Source organism: Polyergus mexicanus, unplaced genomic scaffold, assembly GCF_030449975.1.
Source record: "Polyergus mexicanus isolate NDT 795.1 unplaced genomic scaffold, iyPolMexi1.0 SCAF_39, whole genome shotgun sequence".
Classification (NCBI taxonomy): domain Eukaryota; kingdom Metazoa; phylum Arthropoda; class Insecta; order Hymenoptera; family Formicidae; genus Polyergus; species Polyergus mexicanus.
In genome coordinates this window covers 119,625-138,021 of record NW_027223359.1, presented here as the reverse complement: position 1 = coordinate 138,021, position 18,397 = coordinate 119,625, and the positions used below count along the sequence as shown (strand labels likewise).

Sequence of the window (18,397 nt, the reverse complement as noted above, 5' to 3'; positions counted from 1 at the left end):
TATTTATACGGAGCGAGATAAAGCCCGCGACCTTCCATCGCGCGATCGTGGCGTTGCAGCTCCTCCAGCTGACGGCGCGCGGCTTTGCTGTCGTTCACCGCCTTGGCCACGCCAGCCGCTCCGCCGATCAAGGATCCGAGCGCACCCAACATCGGTAGAATCGGCAATACACCGCCTCGTTTCGCTGTCGGAAGTATCCGCTTTTTCGTCGACCTTTTCCGCGTAGTCCTCATCTTCGTCTTTGTCTTCGTTTTCATACCCATGCCGATTTTTGTCTTGGCTTTCATCGCTGCCCAAACAGCTGTAGCTGCGGCTCTCTCACCGAGAGTCGAATCTTTCGCGACGATGCGAGTTCGCGCTTTCTCGGCGAGTATCCTGTCAGCCGCGTGTCTCTCGGTGAGATCGGTGTTCCGGGAATACGCTCTATCGTGCTCGCGACAGGCCGCGTCCAATGGATTTATACCCCGATCACCTCTCGCCAATCGTTTTTCCAAATGAGTGCCCGGGCCGCAAAACTGATAGCCGGGGATATGTAACTCGAAAGGGAGGGTGTTTATCGCACGATTTAATAGGCCTGTACCTATTTTCGTTGACATTCGTCGCAATCTTTTATCAACGGTGCTGGACCGTCGATGTGCGTTCGCTGCCACGGTCGATTGTAATGTTCGTAACAGCGTCGATATTGTTGAACCTCTAAATCTGCTTTTATATGTTCCGGAAGCTTGTCCCACAGGTAGTGGACGTGATCGCCGCACATTCGCAACAGAACAATTTTCGGCACAAACTGTAACTGTTCGGCGCTCAAATCGCAAATATCGGAAGGTCTCGACAGTAGGACGAACATTTTCGTTACTGAGCGATTCGCGGTTCCGCGCACCTATAAATAGGCGTTCGATCCAGCGTTCCTCAGTCGATAGTGTGAAAAAATGAGATTCGTGCGACAACCTTTGGCGATACGCGTGACGAATTGCGACGACAGATTACGATCGATGGGGGACAACGCGGAGATGCGCAAGCATGGCGCGATGCTACCGACTACTATACGCGCAATCGTTTGCGGTCCCTCGAATTGTGGTAAAACCAACGTTCTGATAAGCCTGCTGGAAAGTCCGCACGGTGTACGTTTCGAAAACGTGTACGTGTACTCAAAGTCGTTGCAACAACCAAAATATCGATATCTGGAGAATTTGCTAACATCGATCGACGAAATCGGCTACTTCACGTTCTCCAACAACAGTGACGTCATTCCGCCGAGCGAGGCGCGTCCAAACTCGATCTTTGTGTTCGATGACGTGGCATGTGATAAGCAAGATGCTGTGAGAGAGTACTTCTCAATGGGCCGGCACTCGAGCGTCGACTGCTTTTATCTCTGTCAGACGTACGCGAGAATACCTAAATATCTGATACGCGACAACGCGAACCTGCTGATCCTGTTCAAACAGGATGGTACCAACCTGAAACACGTGTACAACGATCACGTGAATACCGACATGCCGTACGATGAATTTTGCGCATTGTGTCGCGATTGTTGGCAATGCAAGTATGGATTCGTAGTGATAGATAAGGACAGCTCGCTCAACGATGGGCGATACAGAAAAGGATTTCACGTGTTCGCGATACCGCAAAACGATTAGTCGTTGCCGATACTTCGTCGGAGGTGAAATGTAAGAGAGAGAGAGATTGACATTTTTTGCTTTTCCGCGATGGCTGCGATCGATAAGAGCGAGGATATTCGCGAGCGCGAGAAGATTGCGAGGGCAATTGTGAAAACGAGCGAATCGATTCGCAAGAAATATCGCGCTTTGAAGACCGGTAAGATCGATGAGGATATCGTGTTGGACAGGCGCTTTAGACCTCTCATCGAGCCGCTACAAAAGATCGTCGACAACTCTAGCTCGATCGCGGTGAAGAACGAGCCGGGGAGTAACACCGACGCGGGGATCGAAGCGTTATCCATCCCGAAGCGCGAGAAAGATGATGCGACACCGCAAAAAAGAAAACGATCCAACTTCAGGTCGGATCGCTCGCCAGCACCGCATAAATCGAAACGGTCGGACCCTCTACTGGATGTACCGCCGATAACCTCTACACCATCAGCGTCAATGAGAACCGTACAACCTACGATGTCCGAATTACTCGCGAACGAGGATGTTTTTGAAACCACGGACGACTCGCTCGTGACATCCGTCCGAAATCAGTTGCAAACACTGGAAGGCCGAGAAACGTTGCGAGATCAGTTAGGTCCGCTGGGTCGGAGGTACGTCTGGCCTGTCCTGAGCGGCGATCGAGAGAGCGGTATTGACACCGTGTACGGTGTTTATTTCGACAACGATGGAATGATGTTCGGCAATAAACGTTTTGACGTGGACAACGCGGATAACATAATTATCGACGGCGTACGATACGTCGGCACACCTGGTCTTTACGAGTTGATCTTCAAAAAAGTCCCCGATGACGTCATCTATACGGAGGATGACAAGCAAACGTACAAGAGTATGCTGTTGACGACGAACGCGCATAAACGCAATCACGATGCGCAGGGTCGATTAATGGGCAACAGGGGATACAAGTACAAAGAAATAATCGCAAAGCTGATACCGATCGAATCCAAAAAAACAAAATCTGGAAAGGGATTATTCGCGCTTCGCGCGATGACGCTAACCGACAACAAGATCGACTACGTGCACTGGGACGATCCCAACGAGCTGGTGGATCGTTTACGATTGCTCGACGCTTCGCACCAAGCGGGCCACAACGGCCACGACAACGAGATCCTATCGATCATCGAGGAACTTCGCGAAGCCGGTATTATTATAAATTAAGCGGTATCTCGGCAAAACTAATCAATCGATCGACCGACGTCTCTCGCATCGATGATGCGCATCAACAAATTTGGAATGTTCGAGCAGAGCAAAGACGCGACGAATGCCATTTCGTATCGTCGATGGAACGGATTAATGAGAAATTTCGTGCGCGATAACGCTCTGTGTCGCGCCGTTACGGACTTTGACGCGAGGTCGCGCAAGATTCGTCGTGTAGCGCAACCTGTGGCTGATACCGACGCCATCAACAAACTGTACGTGGATCAATGCGTTAAAACGTTGAGAAATCAACTGAAAGAGTTAGACGAGAAGCTTGCAGCGTTAGAGAAAGACGTGCGAGCGTTACAGATTGTGGTAAACGAGCTTCGGCGTGCGAATATCGCTAGATTAGAAACGTCAACGAACGACAACGAAACGACGACGACGAAACGTTAACGAAACGTCAACGAACGACAACGAAACGTCATCGAAACGTCAACGAACGACAATGGACGACAAGAAACGGTTCACGGACAGCTACGGACGGTTCACGAACGGTTGAAGGACGGTCGAACGGTTCAGGAACGGTTGTCGGACGGTTATCTAAAGGCTCAGGAACGATTCAGGAACGGCTGCGAACGAATTAGGAACGGCTACCGAACGGGCCAGGAACGGCTACGAACGGCTATCGAACGGCGACGAACGGCTATCGAACGGCGACGAATGACGGATGACAAAGAACCACTATTGAAAGACGATGACCGGGAATAAACGGTTATTGAGTGGTTAAAAGTTAGAGATATAAATTATAATGTAATTTCTTTACACGTATTATTACGCGCCGACTAGCCGCACCGCTAAAAACATGGCATCGTTAAAATCCAACGGACGTAAAAATATCGAGAAGCTACGACTCGTCGAGGAACTGCATGCTTCGGCGAGAAGAAATTTTCCCCGAAGACGCGTCGTAGTGCGGGGTTACGATGACCTGTGGCAAGCCGACATCGTCGAGATGCGTCCGTACTCTCGTTTCAACAGAGGTTACCACTACATACTCACCGTCATTGATGTGTTGAGCAAGTACGCGTGGGCCGTACCGCTCAAGAATAAAGGCGGAAGCGAGACGGCTGACGCTATCGCAGAGATAATTCGAAATAGCGAGAGGCGCCCGAAAAATATGCAAACCGATATGGGGAAGGAATTTTACAACGCCAACGTGCAACGTCTCGTGAAGAAACACGGCATCAATCATTATTCCACGTATTCGGTGTTGAAGGCATCGGTCGTCGAACGATTCAATCGTACGTTAAAGAACGATATGTGGAAGATGTTTACGCTCAACGGAACTTACAAGTGGGTCGACGCGTTGCAGCGACTCGTATCGGATTACAACGCGCGCAAGCATCGAACGATCGGCATGCGACCCGTCGACGTTACCCCCGCGATCGCTGGAAGACTCTTGGATACTGTGTACAGCGCGATAAAGATCGCGGGTCCGGCAAAGTTCAAAGTAGGTGACCCGGTACGCGTTAGCAAGTACAAGACGATCTTCGAGAAGGGTTACACGCCAAACTGGACCACCGAAGTGTTTAAGATCGTTAAAGTGCAACGTACTAATCCCGTAACCTATCTACTCGAGGACTATCGCAAAAAATCTGTCGCTGGAGCGTTCTACGAGTACGAGTTGCGTCGCGCGATTTATTCGGACGTGTATCTCGTGGAGAAAGTACTGCGCAGGAGAGGTGACGAGGTTTACGTCAAATGGTTGGGATTCGATGGATCGCACAACTCTTGGATACACAAGGACAATGTGGTTTAATTCGTACAAACTGTATTTTATTTTTAACATATAAAGAATATGAAATACATATAAAGTATCTGAAATATAAAAAATATATGTAAGATGTATACAGCATATAAAATATGAAATATAAAAAAAGAAAAAAAAGAAAGATAGGAAAATATATATATATTTATTTTGTTTTCCTTATACATACATACATACATACATACATACATATATACATTACATACATACATATATACATACATACATACATTACATACGTACATACGTACATACGTACATACGTACATACGTACATACGTACATACGTACATACGTACATACGTACATACGTATATTACATACATACATACATACGTACATACGTACATACATACATACATACATACATACATACATACATACATACGTACGTACATACGTACATACATACATACATACATACATACATACATACATACATACATACATACATACATACATACATACATTACATACATACATATATATATACATACATACATGCATACATATACATATATATATACATATATACATACATTACATTACATTACATTACATTACATTACATTACATTACATTATAAGGGTATCCGGTAATGTCCCCACGGTAGGGTGTCGGTCGAATCAGGTACGATATATCGCTTGTCGTCGTGCGGACTTAGAACGATTTTTGTCTCGCTGATTGTGTACACTTCGTGCAATTTTGATCTTATGCAGGATTGTTGTCGAGTCATTTCAATGTCATCGCGCAGACACCGCGTGTAATCGTCGAACGTTATCGTTCTCGCTACGACGTTACGCTTGACACCTTTAACCTTTTTTGTATCCTTTTTACTATTTACTCGCAACGCGTACATTTTTGCTCTAAGCCCGACAAATTCAGTCATGATCGCACCGTTATTCTCGTCCTTCATCAAACCCGGCACTTTCTTGTTCTCGAGCGGTATACCGTACGCGTTGTTAGCCGGATAATCGCTCGTGTCGAATCTAGCGATATCGCGTTTCATATTCTCGTACACATCCTCGCACTCGATGTGATAAATCAAACTGTCTGTATCGGTGTACATTATTTTACAATTTTTGCGATATAACGGTAACATGTACTCGTGGTGAAATTCGTATAAACACACTTTCGATATATCGAGTATACACATACCGACATAGATCGGTTTATTGAATTTCACCTCGAGGTTGCGCAGTTCAACGGCGACCAAATTTTCCGAAAAGACGCTTCTGCTATGAAAATTTGGTTTCGCGATCATCGCCTCCGCGCCGTATCGCCCGTCCCACTTTGTTAATAATTTTACATCGACGTGATTGCGCACGTTTTCCATAGTTTTTCCGAATACCGCGTTGTTCATTAACTTGTATAAATTTTTCTCGAAATCGTTCGTCGCGCGCGTTCTAAACCGGGTGTTGAGTTCGATGTAATCGCGGAGCCATGCGGATTGAGCGAATTGCAATACGCGATGTATCTTTGCGATGCGAAGGCCGTGACGCGTGCATTGCTGCAGGTTGTTATAGTGTATGACGTAACGCTTCTTATCGTATAAAGTCGCGAGGAGCTTATCCTGCCGCTTGGCGGGCGGCTTATCGCGCGTTGGACAGAACGGTAGATCAACGTGCGCGTCGTGAAGATGTTGCGGATACTCCAGATCGACCTCGAGAATATAACCTGTGGTTGAATCCGAAGCGATCGCACTAACGTCAAAGTCAGAGATGTCGTCGACCCATCGAAAATCGGCATAGGGCAACGGTTGACACATTGCCCAACCGTACAAGTTGTTTACATCGAAATACATCATGTACGACGATGGTTTCGATGGGTCGTAAGACGGCATGTACTTGTTATTGGCTCGCGCGTATCTGCCGGAACATTGGCTCAGGCCACCGCGTATTCCCCGTTCGATAAACATAACCATATCGATATCGGTAAGTAATTCGAACGTAATATTCGTATGTTTTAGCATCGCATCCCACGTGTATCCGGGAAGAGTATAATAATACGCGGGGTCGAGCCCGTAACTCTCGATACATTTGTTGCGAAAATTTTCAAAAACGTCGGCCAATAACAAGACATCCGTTTTTAAATACAAGTCGCTGTATTCGCCTAGCGTTCGAACGGAGAACCGCTTCCAAACGTTTTCGGCGTGCGCGTAGTCGCTCTCGGATACGGTGTCACCGGTCAAGGAACTATAAAATGATTCGCGCGGTGGTAAACACGTATCGTGCAACCTATCGACACAGTCGATGTATTCGTATGGAAAGACACCTTTTTGCGTCAATAAATTGAACTCTTCGATCGATAAATTTTGAAATTTTGATTTTAAAATTTGAAGTTTATCGTTATTTAGAAACGATGTCAATTTTTCGAGACTAGTACTGAGAAATTTGTACGAATCGATGAACCGTAACTTTATATCGCTTCGGCAATCTGATTTTTCGGCGGTATCTTTAACGTGTTTCGTGAATGAAATATACTTTTCTTTCGTTATCGGTAGTACGTTGATCGAGCCTTCGAACGCGGTAGCTATTTCCTCGATGATAAAATGTGAATCGTAACTGGATAAATTGTGAAATACTATGGGAATGCAAAAAGAGTCTTTATAATTTAAATTGCAGTTTGAATGCGCGGGACCTCGATACCGCCCGGTAAGATGGCAATGATCGCGTACGCGCGTGTCGTCTTGCGCGAACGATTTTTCGCAAATATGACAGTGTGTCGCGCTGTGAAACTTTTCCCGCTCATCTCGCGTTAAATTTATCATGGGGATATTCGTGGTTAAAATAATCTTTACGCGTTGCGCTAAATTTTTTAATTTTTCCACGAACCACGAAACGCAATCGGTACTACGGTGAGAATGATACGCGGATAACGATTCGTCGTACGAACAATGTACATAATAAGCTACGCTAAATACTTGATGATGCTGAAACGTGTACGTAGACGCCATCGGATCACCGTCGGTCTTCCTCAGCACGCACTCCAAGTCGGCGTATACGACGAAGGGTAGTCGCTCCTTTCTGTTGTAGTTGTTGAACGCGAGCCACTTGTCTTTATCGCTCGGTAACCGGATAGCGCACTCGTTCATTTCTCGGCAATCTACAATGTGCGACTGCAACTTATCGTCCGATCCAAAATAGTGTAAACATCTGTAAAAAAAAAGAAATAATTAATTTTTCTTTCGTATATTTTATATATATTGCATTTTTATTAAATATACGTACCGATCGCAGATATATTGTCTTCGTTTGCCACAACTCAATTGTGAGCTCACGAGCCGGGATAAATTCTTGATCCACGCAAAATGTCCAACGTCTTGCGAATCTTGCATGTACAGCAAGTTGACGTGTCTGTCCTTCTTTTGTTCGCTCAGACGTATCGGGACAATGTTGTTTTCTTTCTCGATGCAGTATACATTTATCGAAATGTTGTTGTGAAGTTCAAATTTTTTAATTTGACTCAATGTCATCGGAAACTCAATGTCTTGGAGATTTAGCACTGTCGTATAATGTGGATACGAAGATTCCCGTTCCGCGTTTCTTTCAGCTGGATGTAGAGCGGCGACCACCGCCCACGCGAAACACGCATTGTCTTTGGATTGCACGTTTATTACCGCTCTCTTCATTGTTATTTCTCGCGGTAATTTAATATGACACCCCGCGCGCATTGGATTATATTTATTTATATTTACAGTTAAATCGAGAATTCGCGACAAAGCTCACCCGCTATCGCGTTCTTGAAATTCTTCGAGCGAGGCAAGCGTGGGCTCGACGACGCGTCGCTCGTACCACTCGTGTAAATCGGACGTGCGAAAGAGTTCATAGTTTCTGGTATTTACACTTTTATTTGCGCTCTTATCACCCGACACGAATTCACCGTTGAACACAGTGTTCACTTTCACGTTATTATGTCTTTCCATAACTTTTTGCACGTGTTCGAGCACGATGTCTTTGGCGTCCTCGAGAAATTGTCGCGGTTCGATATAATCTGCGTTAATTACCGCACCGGTCAGTATACGGTTTTCGAACGCGGTATCGATCTCTCGCCAAACGAGTCTTTCCGCGGTATTGTCACCACTGTAATCACCACCGCTGTGTATAAACCGTCTCTCTAATCGAGTCCTCGCACCCTCGACTCGCGCGATTCTAGCCACCAAAGATTGTCGAACTCCGATCGAGAGTCGCGGACGCTTGACACGACTGTGTTCTTCGAGCTGTTTGATAAATTCCTCGCATCGCTGCGCCCACGCGAAATACTCGCCCAAGGTAGCGACTCGACGCGACAGCTCCAACAGGTCGCGTTCGGTTTGCTTAGTGTTTTCCATGTTTTTATTATTTTTTCACACTTTATTTCAATTTTTTTTTTACTGTGTGCAAATTGGGCACATATTGCACGGAAAGATCTGATACATCGGAAGTCTGCAATTGGAGCAGGACCGGCCACTTATCGCGTCGTATATCTCAATCACATGTTTCCGAACAGCATACATGTATCCGAAATCAGTATCTGCTATGGAGATCATACACGAAGCACATACGGCAAAAGAACCACCCGTGGAATAATAAAAGTATATAGCGCAACACTTTGTACGTCCGTTTAGCGCAATAATTTGCGAATGAGGCACTATCTTGTCAACACGTTCCGTAAGGTCCTCGCTTTGATCACTCTTGTAATTACTATCATCCGACAATGCGTGATCTTCGTCGGACGATTCATCTAATACTACCTCGAAATTATTATTATCTATTTCCATTTTTATGCAGATTATCACACAATCTTCCTCTACACCGAACACTTGCCACAACAAAATTTACAAGTACCCGTCGTACCTCTTTCAGTCGATATACGGACCGCAAGCTTTCAAATCGCATACTGAGTTTTTGACACCCTTCGTTCTTCATTATATATTTTTAATCTATCGCGTTATGGTATCGCGAAACGTATCCCGACAAGCGATACGATAAACGGCTCTTCCTGGAAAAAGATGAAGAGAGCACCGCGATGGTTCTATCTTGTTTATATTATTTATAAATTCTCGAGCAGTCGGAAATCGGCGCTCGCCTTATTTTTCAGACATCGACACCCGCCTTTTGTAAGTACACCGATAAACATGTCCCGACGCGAATTCTAGCAGCCGGACATCGGCGCTCGCCTTATCATCTAATTTTAATGTTACGCGCAATAGTGCGCGAGCGGCTCTTCCTGGAAAAAAAAAGATGAAGAGACCACCGCGATGGTTTTATTTTGTTTATAATGTTTATCACTCACCCTTTGTAATACACCGCGCCTACCGTTCCGCCGCGGCCCCCTCCCCCTCTCCGCAGACCCCGCGCCACCAAAATCCCCCTCCGCCCGCGTGACGTCATGCCCCCTCGCCCGCGCGGTTTCCCCTCGCCCCTCACCCCCCCTCAGAGGACCTGAGTTAGAACCCGCATAGTATTACTACTGTCCACTCGAATTTTTCCGTTTTCTTTGTTAATTTCGTTAGTGGCTTGGCTATTTTTGAAAAATCTTCTATGAATTTTCTGTAGTATCCGGCTAGTCCTATGAAAGATTGTATATCTTTTACTTTCTTCGGCGTCGCAAATTCTTTTATTGCGGTTAGCTTTGACGGATCCGGAGATATTCCATTCTCCGAAATAATGTGACCTAGATAAATTACTTTTTTGCGCAAAAACTCGCATTTATCTGGTTGCAATTTTAGATTATTTTCTCGGAGTCTCTGTAGTACCTCCTTGAGTCTTCTATTGTGGTCCTCTAGGCTCGATCCGAATATGACAATATCGTCTAAATAAACTAGACATTTAAGTCCTTGCAATCCTGTTAGAATTGAATTCATCAATCTCTGGAATGTTGCTGGCGCATTTTTCAATCCAAACGGCATTCTATTAAATTCATAGTGTCTGTAGGGCGTTGAAAAAGCTGTCTTTTGTTTATCTTGATCAGCCATCGGTATCTGGTGATATCCTGACGCTAAGTCTAGTGTAGTAAAATATTTAGCGTTTCCTAGCTGGTCCAGTATATCGGTGATATTGGGCAGTGGAAATGAATCGCCTATTGTTAAATCGTTTAGCTTCCGAAAATCTACTACTACTCGGAGCTTAGGTTTTCCGGATGCGTCGGCCTTTTTTGGTACCATCAATAAGGGTGCGTTCCATTGACTCGCGCTTGTTCAGATTATGCCATTTTTTAGCATTTCTTGCACTTGTTTATTTACTTCTGTTTTGTGCTTCTCGGGAAGACGATACGGTCTCATGTTCACCGGCGAGGTGTCAGCGCGCGTGTTTATCTCGTGCTCTACCGTCGCGGTGCACGTCAGTGGTTCTCCGTCCAACTGAAATGTATCGTAATATTCTTCGCATATCCGTAGGAGTGCCTGTTTTTCTTCCGTATTTAAATGTTGCGTGCGTAGTAGTTGCCATATTTGTCCGTGCCTCGAGTTAGTATACTTAAAATTTTTTCTTGTTTCCACCGTATGTATTTTAGACTCGATCTCGCGTTCTATGTTTTCGAGGGTGACGTTCGGCGTCTGTATCTCGATTTCCATATCGGTTGTATTTATAATACTAACGGGACACGTATAATTTTTTGGTTCTACTAAGCAGTTTCCAAGGTAGATTCCTGGAGCTGTTTCTTCTGCTCGTACTATTCCTATTCGATTTTGATTTGTTGTCGCTTTTACGATGATCTCGCTGCGCGGTTTTAGAATCGTTTTGTTAAGCGAATGGAATTTTAGTACGGCGTTCCTATTTTTAATTGACTTTTATTATAATCGCAAGATATCGAATGTTGTCGAAGGAAATCAATTCCTAGTATTCCTTCATATTCGATCGGAATGTCGTCCTTTACCACGTAAAATGCATGTTTTACCTTATGGTTTCCTATCTTGATTGTGGCGTACATTTTTCCGATGTTATGTATTTTATGTCCGATTATACCAGTGAGCGCGATTTTATCTTCGTGTATCAATGCGTCGTCCTTTAAATGTTTCAATTTTATTAGTGAGATGGTCGATCCTGAATCGTACAACATCTGTATTTTTTCGTTTTTTGCTTGTCGCATTGGTAATGTTATTAGCAATAAGTCCGTCTTTTTCTTCGCACGTGGCATATCTTTAATATGCGTAACGCGATACTCAGATGCAGGTCGCGGTTGTCTCTTTCTCGCTTCCTCCTGCTCGTCTTCGCTGCTGCTACTTGCGCTATCGGCGTTTCTGTTTTGTTGTCGCGGTTTCTTTCGATCGCGTATATTTTCGTCGCGCGTTTTTTGCTGATTTCCGACTTTTAGTTTAATTGTATTGTTTTTCGGTTTTCCTTTTAGACTCCAGCATTCGTCGCGGCTGTGTCCTGTTCTTTTGCAATGCGAGCAGTATTTATTTATCGCGTTTATTCGCGAGGGTTTTTCCGGCTTCGGGAACGCGTATCGGCTGCTACGGCAATCGCGTCCGAAATGTCCGTTTTTTCCGCATTTAAAGCATTGCGGTGTCGGATTTCGACTATTTCGCGAGTAACTAAATTCGGTTTTATTTTTATTAGCAAAACCACTTGTTCTCGCTGTTCCCGGTCTGAGTTTTTCTTCGGCGCTCGCGCCCGTTATCGCTTCTTGGAGCGTCGTATATCGCTGCGCGCGTACGAGCACTTGTAATTCGTCGTGTAACCCGATTTGGAAATTTATTAATGCCTGCTCTTGGATTGTTTGTTGAATCGTGCGTTTTGAGGTTTCGGAATGCTCCTTTCCTTCGATATAATTTCATCACTAGTAAATCAACACGTTGTCCGAAAGCGTGCGCAGTTTCATTCGGCTTTTGTTTTAAGGAATTGAACTCGATTTGTAAGTGCGTAGTACTTTGTTTAGACAGTTAACAAGTCTCGAGTTGTTTTAATTCGGCGAACGTCTGAATATTTCGTGTCTCGAAATCCTGCATGGCTTTTCCTTTCAGTTTTGTAAATAATATTGCTCGGATTAATGATTCTTCATCCGCGGGATGTATGTTGTGGCGGATAATCCACCACCAAGTAGAAACGCATGCCATATAAGGCGCGCGAAATACTCGCGGGAAATAAAGGTCCACGCGCTAATCACGTGCCACGCGTACAACAAGAACCACGCGCTGAGCACGTGCCGCGCACAGGACGAAGAGCACGCGATAAGCACGTGAATAACAGCTCAGGTAGTCAAATACCTAACCGCGAGGCGGCGAATTGGGCAAACCAAAATCTCGCTATCAGAATACCATCAACAACAGTATATAAGGTAGCGAAGCGACAAGGCAGAGCAGTCTGCTCACGCTTTCGAGAGCGCAAGCAACAGATACGTGAGCACGACTCTTTTGATATACGCTTAGAGCGTCAAAAAGCTGTTAAACAGCGCCCTAACAGGTTCGCCTTCACGACCGCTGCCGCCCCGTTCACCAGGGGCCGACCTACGGCATAGAGCGGACCAGGAGGGCACACAGCGAACTAGCGAACCACCAGCCAAGCGGGTACAGTGGTCATTACTGCCCTGGAAGCTGGAGCCGCTGGAGATACCGGCCGTCAACTTCACACGTCCTCCAAGAAGCCTGCTCGCTACCTGGGACATACGACTGAGGAGGTATACATCACCCTCCTATCCAGGAACGGTGCCAGCACTCCTGACACCACCGGCGCTGACACCTCCCAGGAGCGACGCAAAAAGAGGCGACAAACAGGAGCGGGCCACCCAGACGGATCGTCGCAGCCTGGTACATCGCGGCACGCAACACCGACAACCGCAGAAACAGGAGCGGGCCACGCAGTCCTCCGACTCCGACTGGGAGGCCACCACCAGGACGACGGCCACGCAAACAGAGGCAGCATATCACCAGGCCTCCACACGTATCCGGCGAGCGGTTTCCACACCGGCGAAGCCCAGGGGCACGTCCGGGCAAGGACCCTTGCAGTGGACTCGAACCACACCACACATCTCGTGGCGAGAAAACCTCGCCACGCGTAGGAGTCGCTAAACGCGACGCAATCGGCCCTTTTCAGGGCCACACAAAATTTAACACTTGTACATATATAATCAGGAGAATATATTTATTGTCGATACATAGACCACGCATTCTACCTTTCAATCGACATCCTATCTTCGAACACAACCACACAACCACCACATATGTCTTGAACGGCGTACGTGCATGCATTTAAAAATTCTAATAACTTATGTCGCGATGTTCCGTCAAATTCGGGAATCATTGCTCTTGCTTCTTTTAACGGTAAGTAATTCGGAGCGGTGCTTCGTCGACTTCTGATGTCGCGTGCGGTTCGTCCGTATGTTCCATTAAACGCGTTGTTACCGTCTTCTGAGCGGTTATATCCGTGACGTGGTAATTCCATAATCGCGTCTTCTACTCGCGTTACTCGCCTGTTTAATGATTTTACTTCCGTGCGTATTTCATTTAATATTTCGAGAAGGTGCGCGTCGCCTCTTTCTTCGCGGTTTCTCTCGTGGGGCGGTGTGTGATCGAGTGGCCTTCACTTGGACACAGTACAATTGAACACGGTGCAAATGGACACGTTACAAATGGACACGAGATTTTGCACACGGTTCAATTGGACACAGTGCATTTGGACACAGTAATTTTGGATACAGTAGCTTTTGGACACATAAGAAAATACGCATCGTTTACTTGGACACCGCTCAATTGGACACTGTTCATTTGGACACCGTTCGTTTGGACACAGAAAGATGCGCACCGTTCATTTGGACACCGTTCGTTTGGACACCGTTATTTGCCCACCGTTCGTTTGGACACCGTTCATTTGCCCACCGTTCGTTTGGACACCGTTCATTTGCCCACTGTTCGTTTGGACACCGTTCATTTGCCCACCGTTCGTTTGGACACTGTTTATTTGCCCACCGTTCGTTTGGACACCGTTCATTTGTACACAGAAACATGCGCACTGTTTGTTTGAATATGTAACAGATGGAGAGAAATAAAAATCATTTTGGGAAAATATAATCAGTATTCTTATAACACTTTATACTGGTAAATCTATGTAAAATATGAAATCGTGAAAAGGAGATACATTTGAAGGTTATAATATCTGTCAAAATAAAATATATTCATACTTATATATCTCTGATACTGATGTCATTAATTTTACATTGCTTTTAGCACTTTGTTTAGCCTTTCGCATATTTGGATGTCATGCATGGATACAGTGGGTTCCGCCCCCCCTGCGGGGGGGCTCCACTTCCGGAAGATATAACCTAACCCAAACCTATTTCTTATTTAAAACAAAAATTTGGTGTGGATTACGTCGTATAACTTAAATCAAATTTTGGTGTCCAAATGAACGGTGTCCAAACGAACGGTGGGCAAATGAACGGTGTCCAAACGAACGGTGGGCAAATGAACGGTGTCCAAACGAACAGTGGGCAAATGAACGGTGTCCAAACGAACGGTGGGCAAATGAACAGTGTCCAAACGAACGGTGGGCAAATAACGGTGTCCAAACGAACGGTGTCCAAATGAACGGTGCGCATCTTTCTGTGTCTAAACGAACAGTGTCCAATTGAGCGGTGTCCAAGTAAACGATGCGTATTTTCTTATGTGTCCAAAAGCTACTGTATCCAAAATTACTGTGTCCAAATGCACTGTGTCCAATTGAACCGTGTGCAAAATCTCGTGTCCATTTGTAACGTGTCCATTTGCACCGTGTCCAATTATACTGTGTCCAAGTGCACCACTCCCTGTGTGATCAGCCTCCACTATATTTCGGTCCATTTGGTGAATGGATCGTCGCATTCTTTCTATTTCCTCGTCTACCGCGCTTTGTGGCGGGTTCGCGGGAGTGTTTTCTTGCGGATTTCGCGATTCGGCCATATTACTTTCTTGTTGGCTATAAATTTCTTCCGGATCGAATAGATCGCTCTCGTAGGAAGTTAATGAAAATTCGCGCCGTAGGGATACTCTACTTGGAGTTCTACTAATATACGGTCGCGTACGTCTAGTCTCGCGTTGAGTGTCGTCAGTGGGGTCAGTCGTATTACGCGGGAATAGGCTTTCGTCAAAATTGTTAAACGGAAATTCGCGTTCTGTGACGACGTTTTCCGGTAACTCGGGCTCGCTTTCGCTCGAGTATTGAGTTTCTAAGTTTTTTCGCACGTTATAAGGATTTTCTCGCGGTCCTAAGCTTAATTTAATCGCTCGTCGGGCTGGTTCACTCAGTAACCACGATCGGTTCGCTATCGGTTTCGGTATATTAGAACCTTCCGACATTCACGCTATTATATTTATTAAATTTTTTCGGACTTACAATAGTATAACGGCTCGCATGATCGCTCGCTGTGTCAGTAGGTTGCTGACGCTGCAGTCCTTCGCTCGGCGGCTGATACGGCTGACGATGCTCGTCGTACGGCGGTCGTTGTCCGGCGTCGGTGCGTTGTCTATAGAGTTATCGTAGGTCGCAATGCTTGGCGGCTCACGTTTCTGCTACAGCTGTGGCGATGCTCGTTCTGTTGTCCTTGCGGTGTCTTCCGTTGATTGTAGTTTCCGTCAGCTTACGTTTTACGTGTGCTGGCGTGCCTGTCCTGTTTACACTCTGGGTGCTTTGCAGGTCTTGGGGAAGGCTTAGCTGCTACTTCCGTCCGTCATCTTCAATTGAATTGATTGTTGGCATGCCCGCTTTTTAACACAACCGTGTCTTTTGCAGGTCTTGCTTAGATCTGGCGATGCCCCGGCAGATCCCATCGCTGCCACCAAATAATGTTGTGCCTCCGGAGAGGCACGGTAGTTGGGATCGTTTGCCGGAAGGAATTTGGGAATTCGGGCGCCGCCTGAGAACTTCACTGTTTTTATTTGTTTAAAGATTGACACCTTTTCAGTTAAATAAATATATTAATATCTATTTTATTTGTGACTTGATTACAATATTCCCGCACTTTCGCTCGCGTCGCGTATCACGATAACGGATATCTTAACGTGCGCGTGTCTAGAATCGAGTTTCGGTCTCGAGACTCGCCTCTCGCTTCTTCGTATATATTTCTGCCGACTGCGTGGCTATTCAATATTATAATAATTATTGATACTCGTTTTGACACTCGCGGTTGTTAGAGATATTGCTCGCGTAAAGGAATAAAGATTGCCCGTTTGGTAGTTATTGTGACTACCCGCGTAATATTAATTAATGATCAAGACTACCCGGCGTTCGTTAGCGGTGGGCCTTTTTATTAACTCCCCTTGGCTTCCCGGGAGGGGGTCGTTTAGCGACAAGGCTGTGTGTCGTGTCGCTTGATTTTGACAATATCCGGATGCAAGCTAAGAAGTTCTAAGTAGGACTTCTTTGCTTGCACTTTCGCAATTTCTTTATTCCTTTTTATTTCGCCTTTAAGTAGGACTTCTACGTTGCATTTTTGCAATGTCCTTCTTCCGTTTGCCCTGATTTCCGCGTTTTCGCAATGAAATAATTGCACGGTCGCTCGCGCTTAGCGCGTGGCTCGCGTTGTCAGTGCTTTGTTCGGTCAACGCTCGTAACGTGATCTGTATTCGCGTTACACGTTGGGCAATCATATAAAATAATATGTATTTAGAATAATATATTTAATAATTCGTGTATAGCCTGTTCGGGCTATAACATTTTTAAAATAAATTTATCTTTACATATTAAACGAATACTATTTTTATCGCGAGCGCGTATCATTTCGCGATAAGAGAGCGCCAACGTTTACTAAGAAAGGCGCGAAAGAAGGATGGCGCGAGAACGAGAGGATATCGAAGAAGGAAAGAGAAGCGAAAAGAATCGACGCTTCGTTTAATATATAGCATTTATTCATAAAGAATCGCATTTTATAAATGCGCTCGTGCGATACACGAAATATATAAGTATAAACAAAAATCAAATTTTATTAATGTGTAAAGTTACAGCTCGAAGAACGGCTGCGATTCGGGCTCGTAACCCTCTAATTGTACACTCGTCGGCGATTTATTCTCGTCGCCCGTCGACGATTCAGCCTCGTCTTCCATCGGCTGCGATTCGGGTTCCTCGCCGATTAACTGCGATTCGAACTCCTCGCCGATTGGCCGCGATTCGGGCTCCTCGCCGATTGGCCGCGATTCGGGCTCCTCGCTGATTGGCCGCGATTCGGGCTCCTCGTCGATCGGTGACGCGACGACTCGCTGTCTATCTTCGCGTTCGTGAAGCATGTCGATTAATTCGGGGATGGCGAAGTCGCGATCGCCAAACTCGAATTGCTCGGGGGCTAGCGCAACGTCGCGCAACGCGCTGTGCACGCTCTGCGCCTGCGCGAGCATAGTCCTCAGTAGGATAGTAAGGCCGGTTTTGGATCAGTTTTACGTGAGTGTGAGAGAGAGGGTATCATTGGGGAGTAAGAGAGAGAGATAGTTTCGGAGCAGTTTGTGGGCGCCCAAGGGATGGAGAGCGGGCTGGGCGGGTGCATGGGGGGGGGGGGGGGTAAGTAGGATGAGAGGGGAAGCGCGGTCGGGGGGAAGCGGTGGGTACGAGTCGCCGAGAGCGCTCGAGAGATGGCGTTCGGGGGTGGCGGTTCCTCCCGATTCGCGACCTCGACGCGACTTGCGCCCCTAGCGCGCGGTCCGCCGTCGCGATTCTTTAGGGGGGCGCTTCTAGCGCGCGATCCGCCGCTTCTAGCGCGCGATCCGCCGTCGCGATTCTTTAGGGGGGCGCGCCGCTTCTAGCGCGCGATCCGCCGTCGCGATTCTTTAGGGGGGCGCGCCGCTTCTAGCGCGCGATCCGCCGTCGCGATTCTTTAGGGGGGCGCT

General features: G+C 46.3%; 3 protein-coding genes across 3 annotated transcripts; 1 reads left to right on the top strand and 2 right to left on the bottom strand.

Annotated features, from left to right (window-relative positions):
* Positions 1-1,615: 1,615 nt before the first annotated feature.
* LOC138943787 (uncharacterized) lies at positions 1,616-3,224 on the top strand. The gene has a single exon (XM_070314726.1). The coding sequence runs from the start codon at positions 1,704-1,706 to the stop codon at positions 2,820-2,822; it is 1,119 nt and encodes a 372-aa protein (XP_070170827.1). The 5' UTR covers positions 1,616-1,703; the 3' UTR covers positions 2,823-3,224.
* Positions 3,225-5,209: 1,985 nt separating this feature from the next.
* LOC138943776 (uncharacterized) lies at positions 5,210-5,967 on the bottom strand. The gene has a single exon (XM_070314715.1). The coding sequence runs from the start codon at positions 5,963-5,965 to the stop codon at positions 5,210-5,212; it is 756 nt and encodes a 251-aa protein (XP_070170816.1). The 5' UTR covers positions 5,966-5,967.
* A 24-nt stretch (positions 5,968-5,991) lies between these two features.
* On the bottom strand, positions 5,992-9,065 carry LOC138943775 (uncharacterized). Its single transcript, XM_070314713.1, is given in 4 exon segments — positions 5,992-5,995; positions 6,042-7,193; positions 7,464-7,784; positions 7,860-9,065. Coding segments are annotated over 4 exon segments (2,577 nt in total). The 5' UTR covers positions 8,960-9,065.
* Positions 9,066-18,397: the final 9,332 nt, after the last annotated feature.

Coding starts and splice junctions, on each gene's coding strand:
- LOC138943787 (XM_070314726.1), top strand. CDS start 1,704: ATGGCTGCGATCGATAAGAGCGAGGATATTCGCGAGCGCGAGAAGATT.
- LOC138943776 (XM_070314715.1), bottom strand. CDS start 5,965: ATGGAAAACGTGCGCAATCACGTCGATGTAAAATTATTAACAAAGTGG.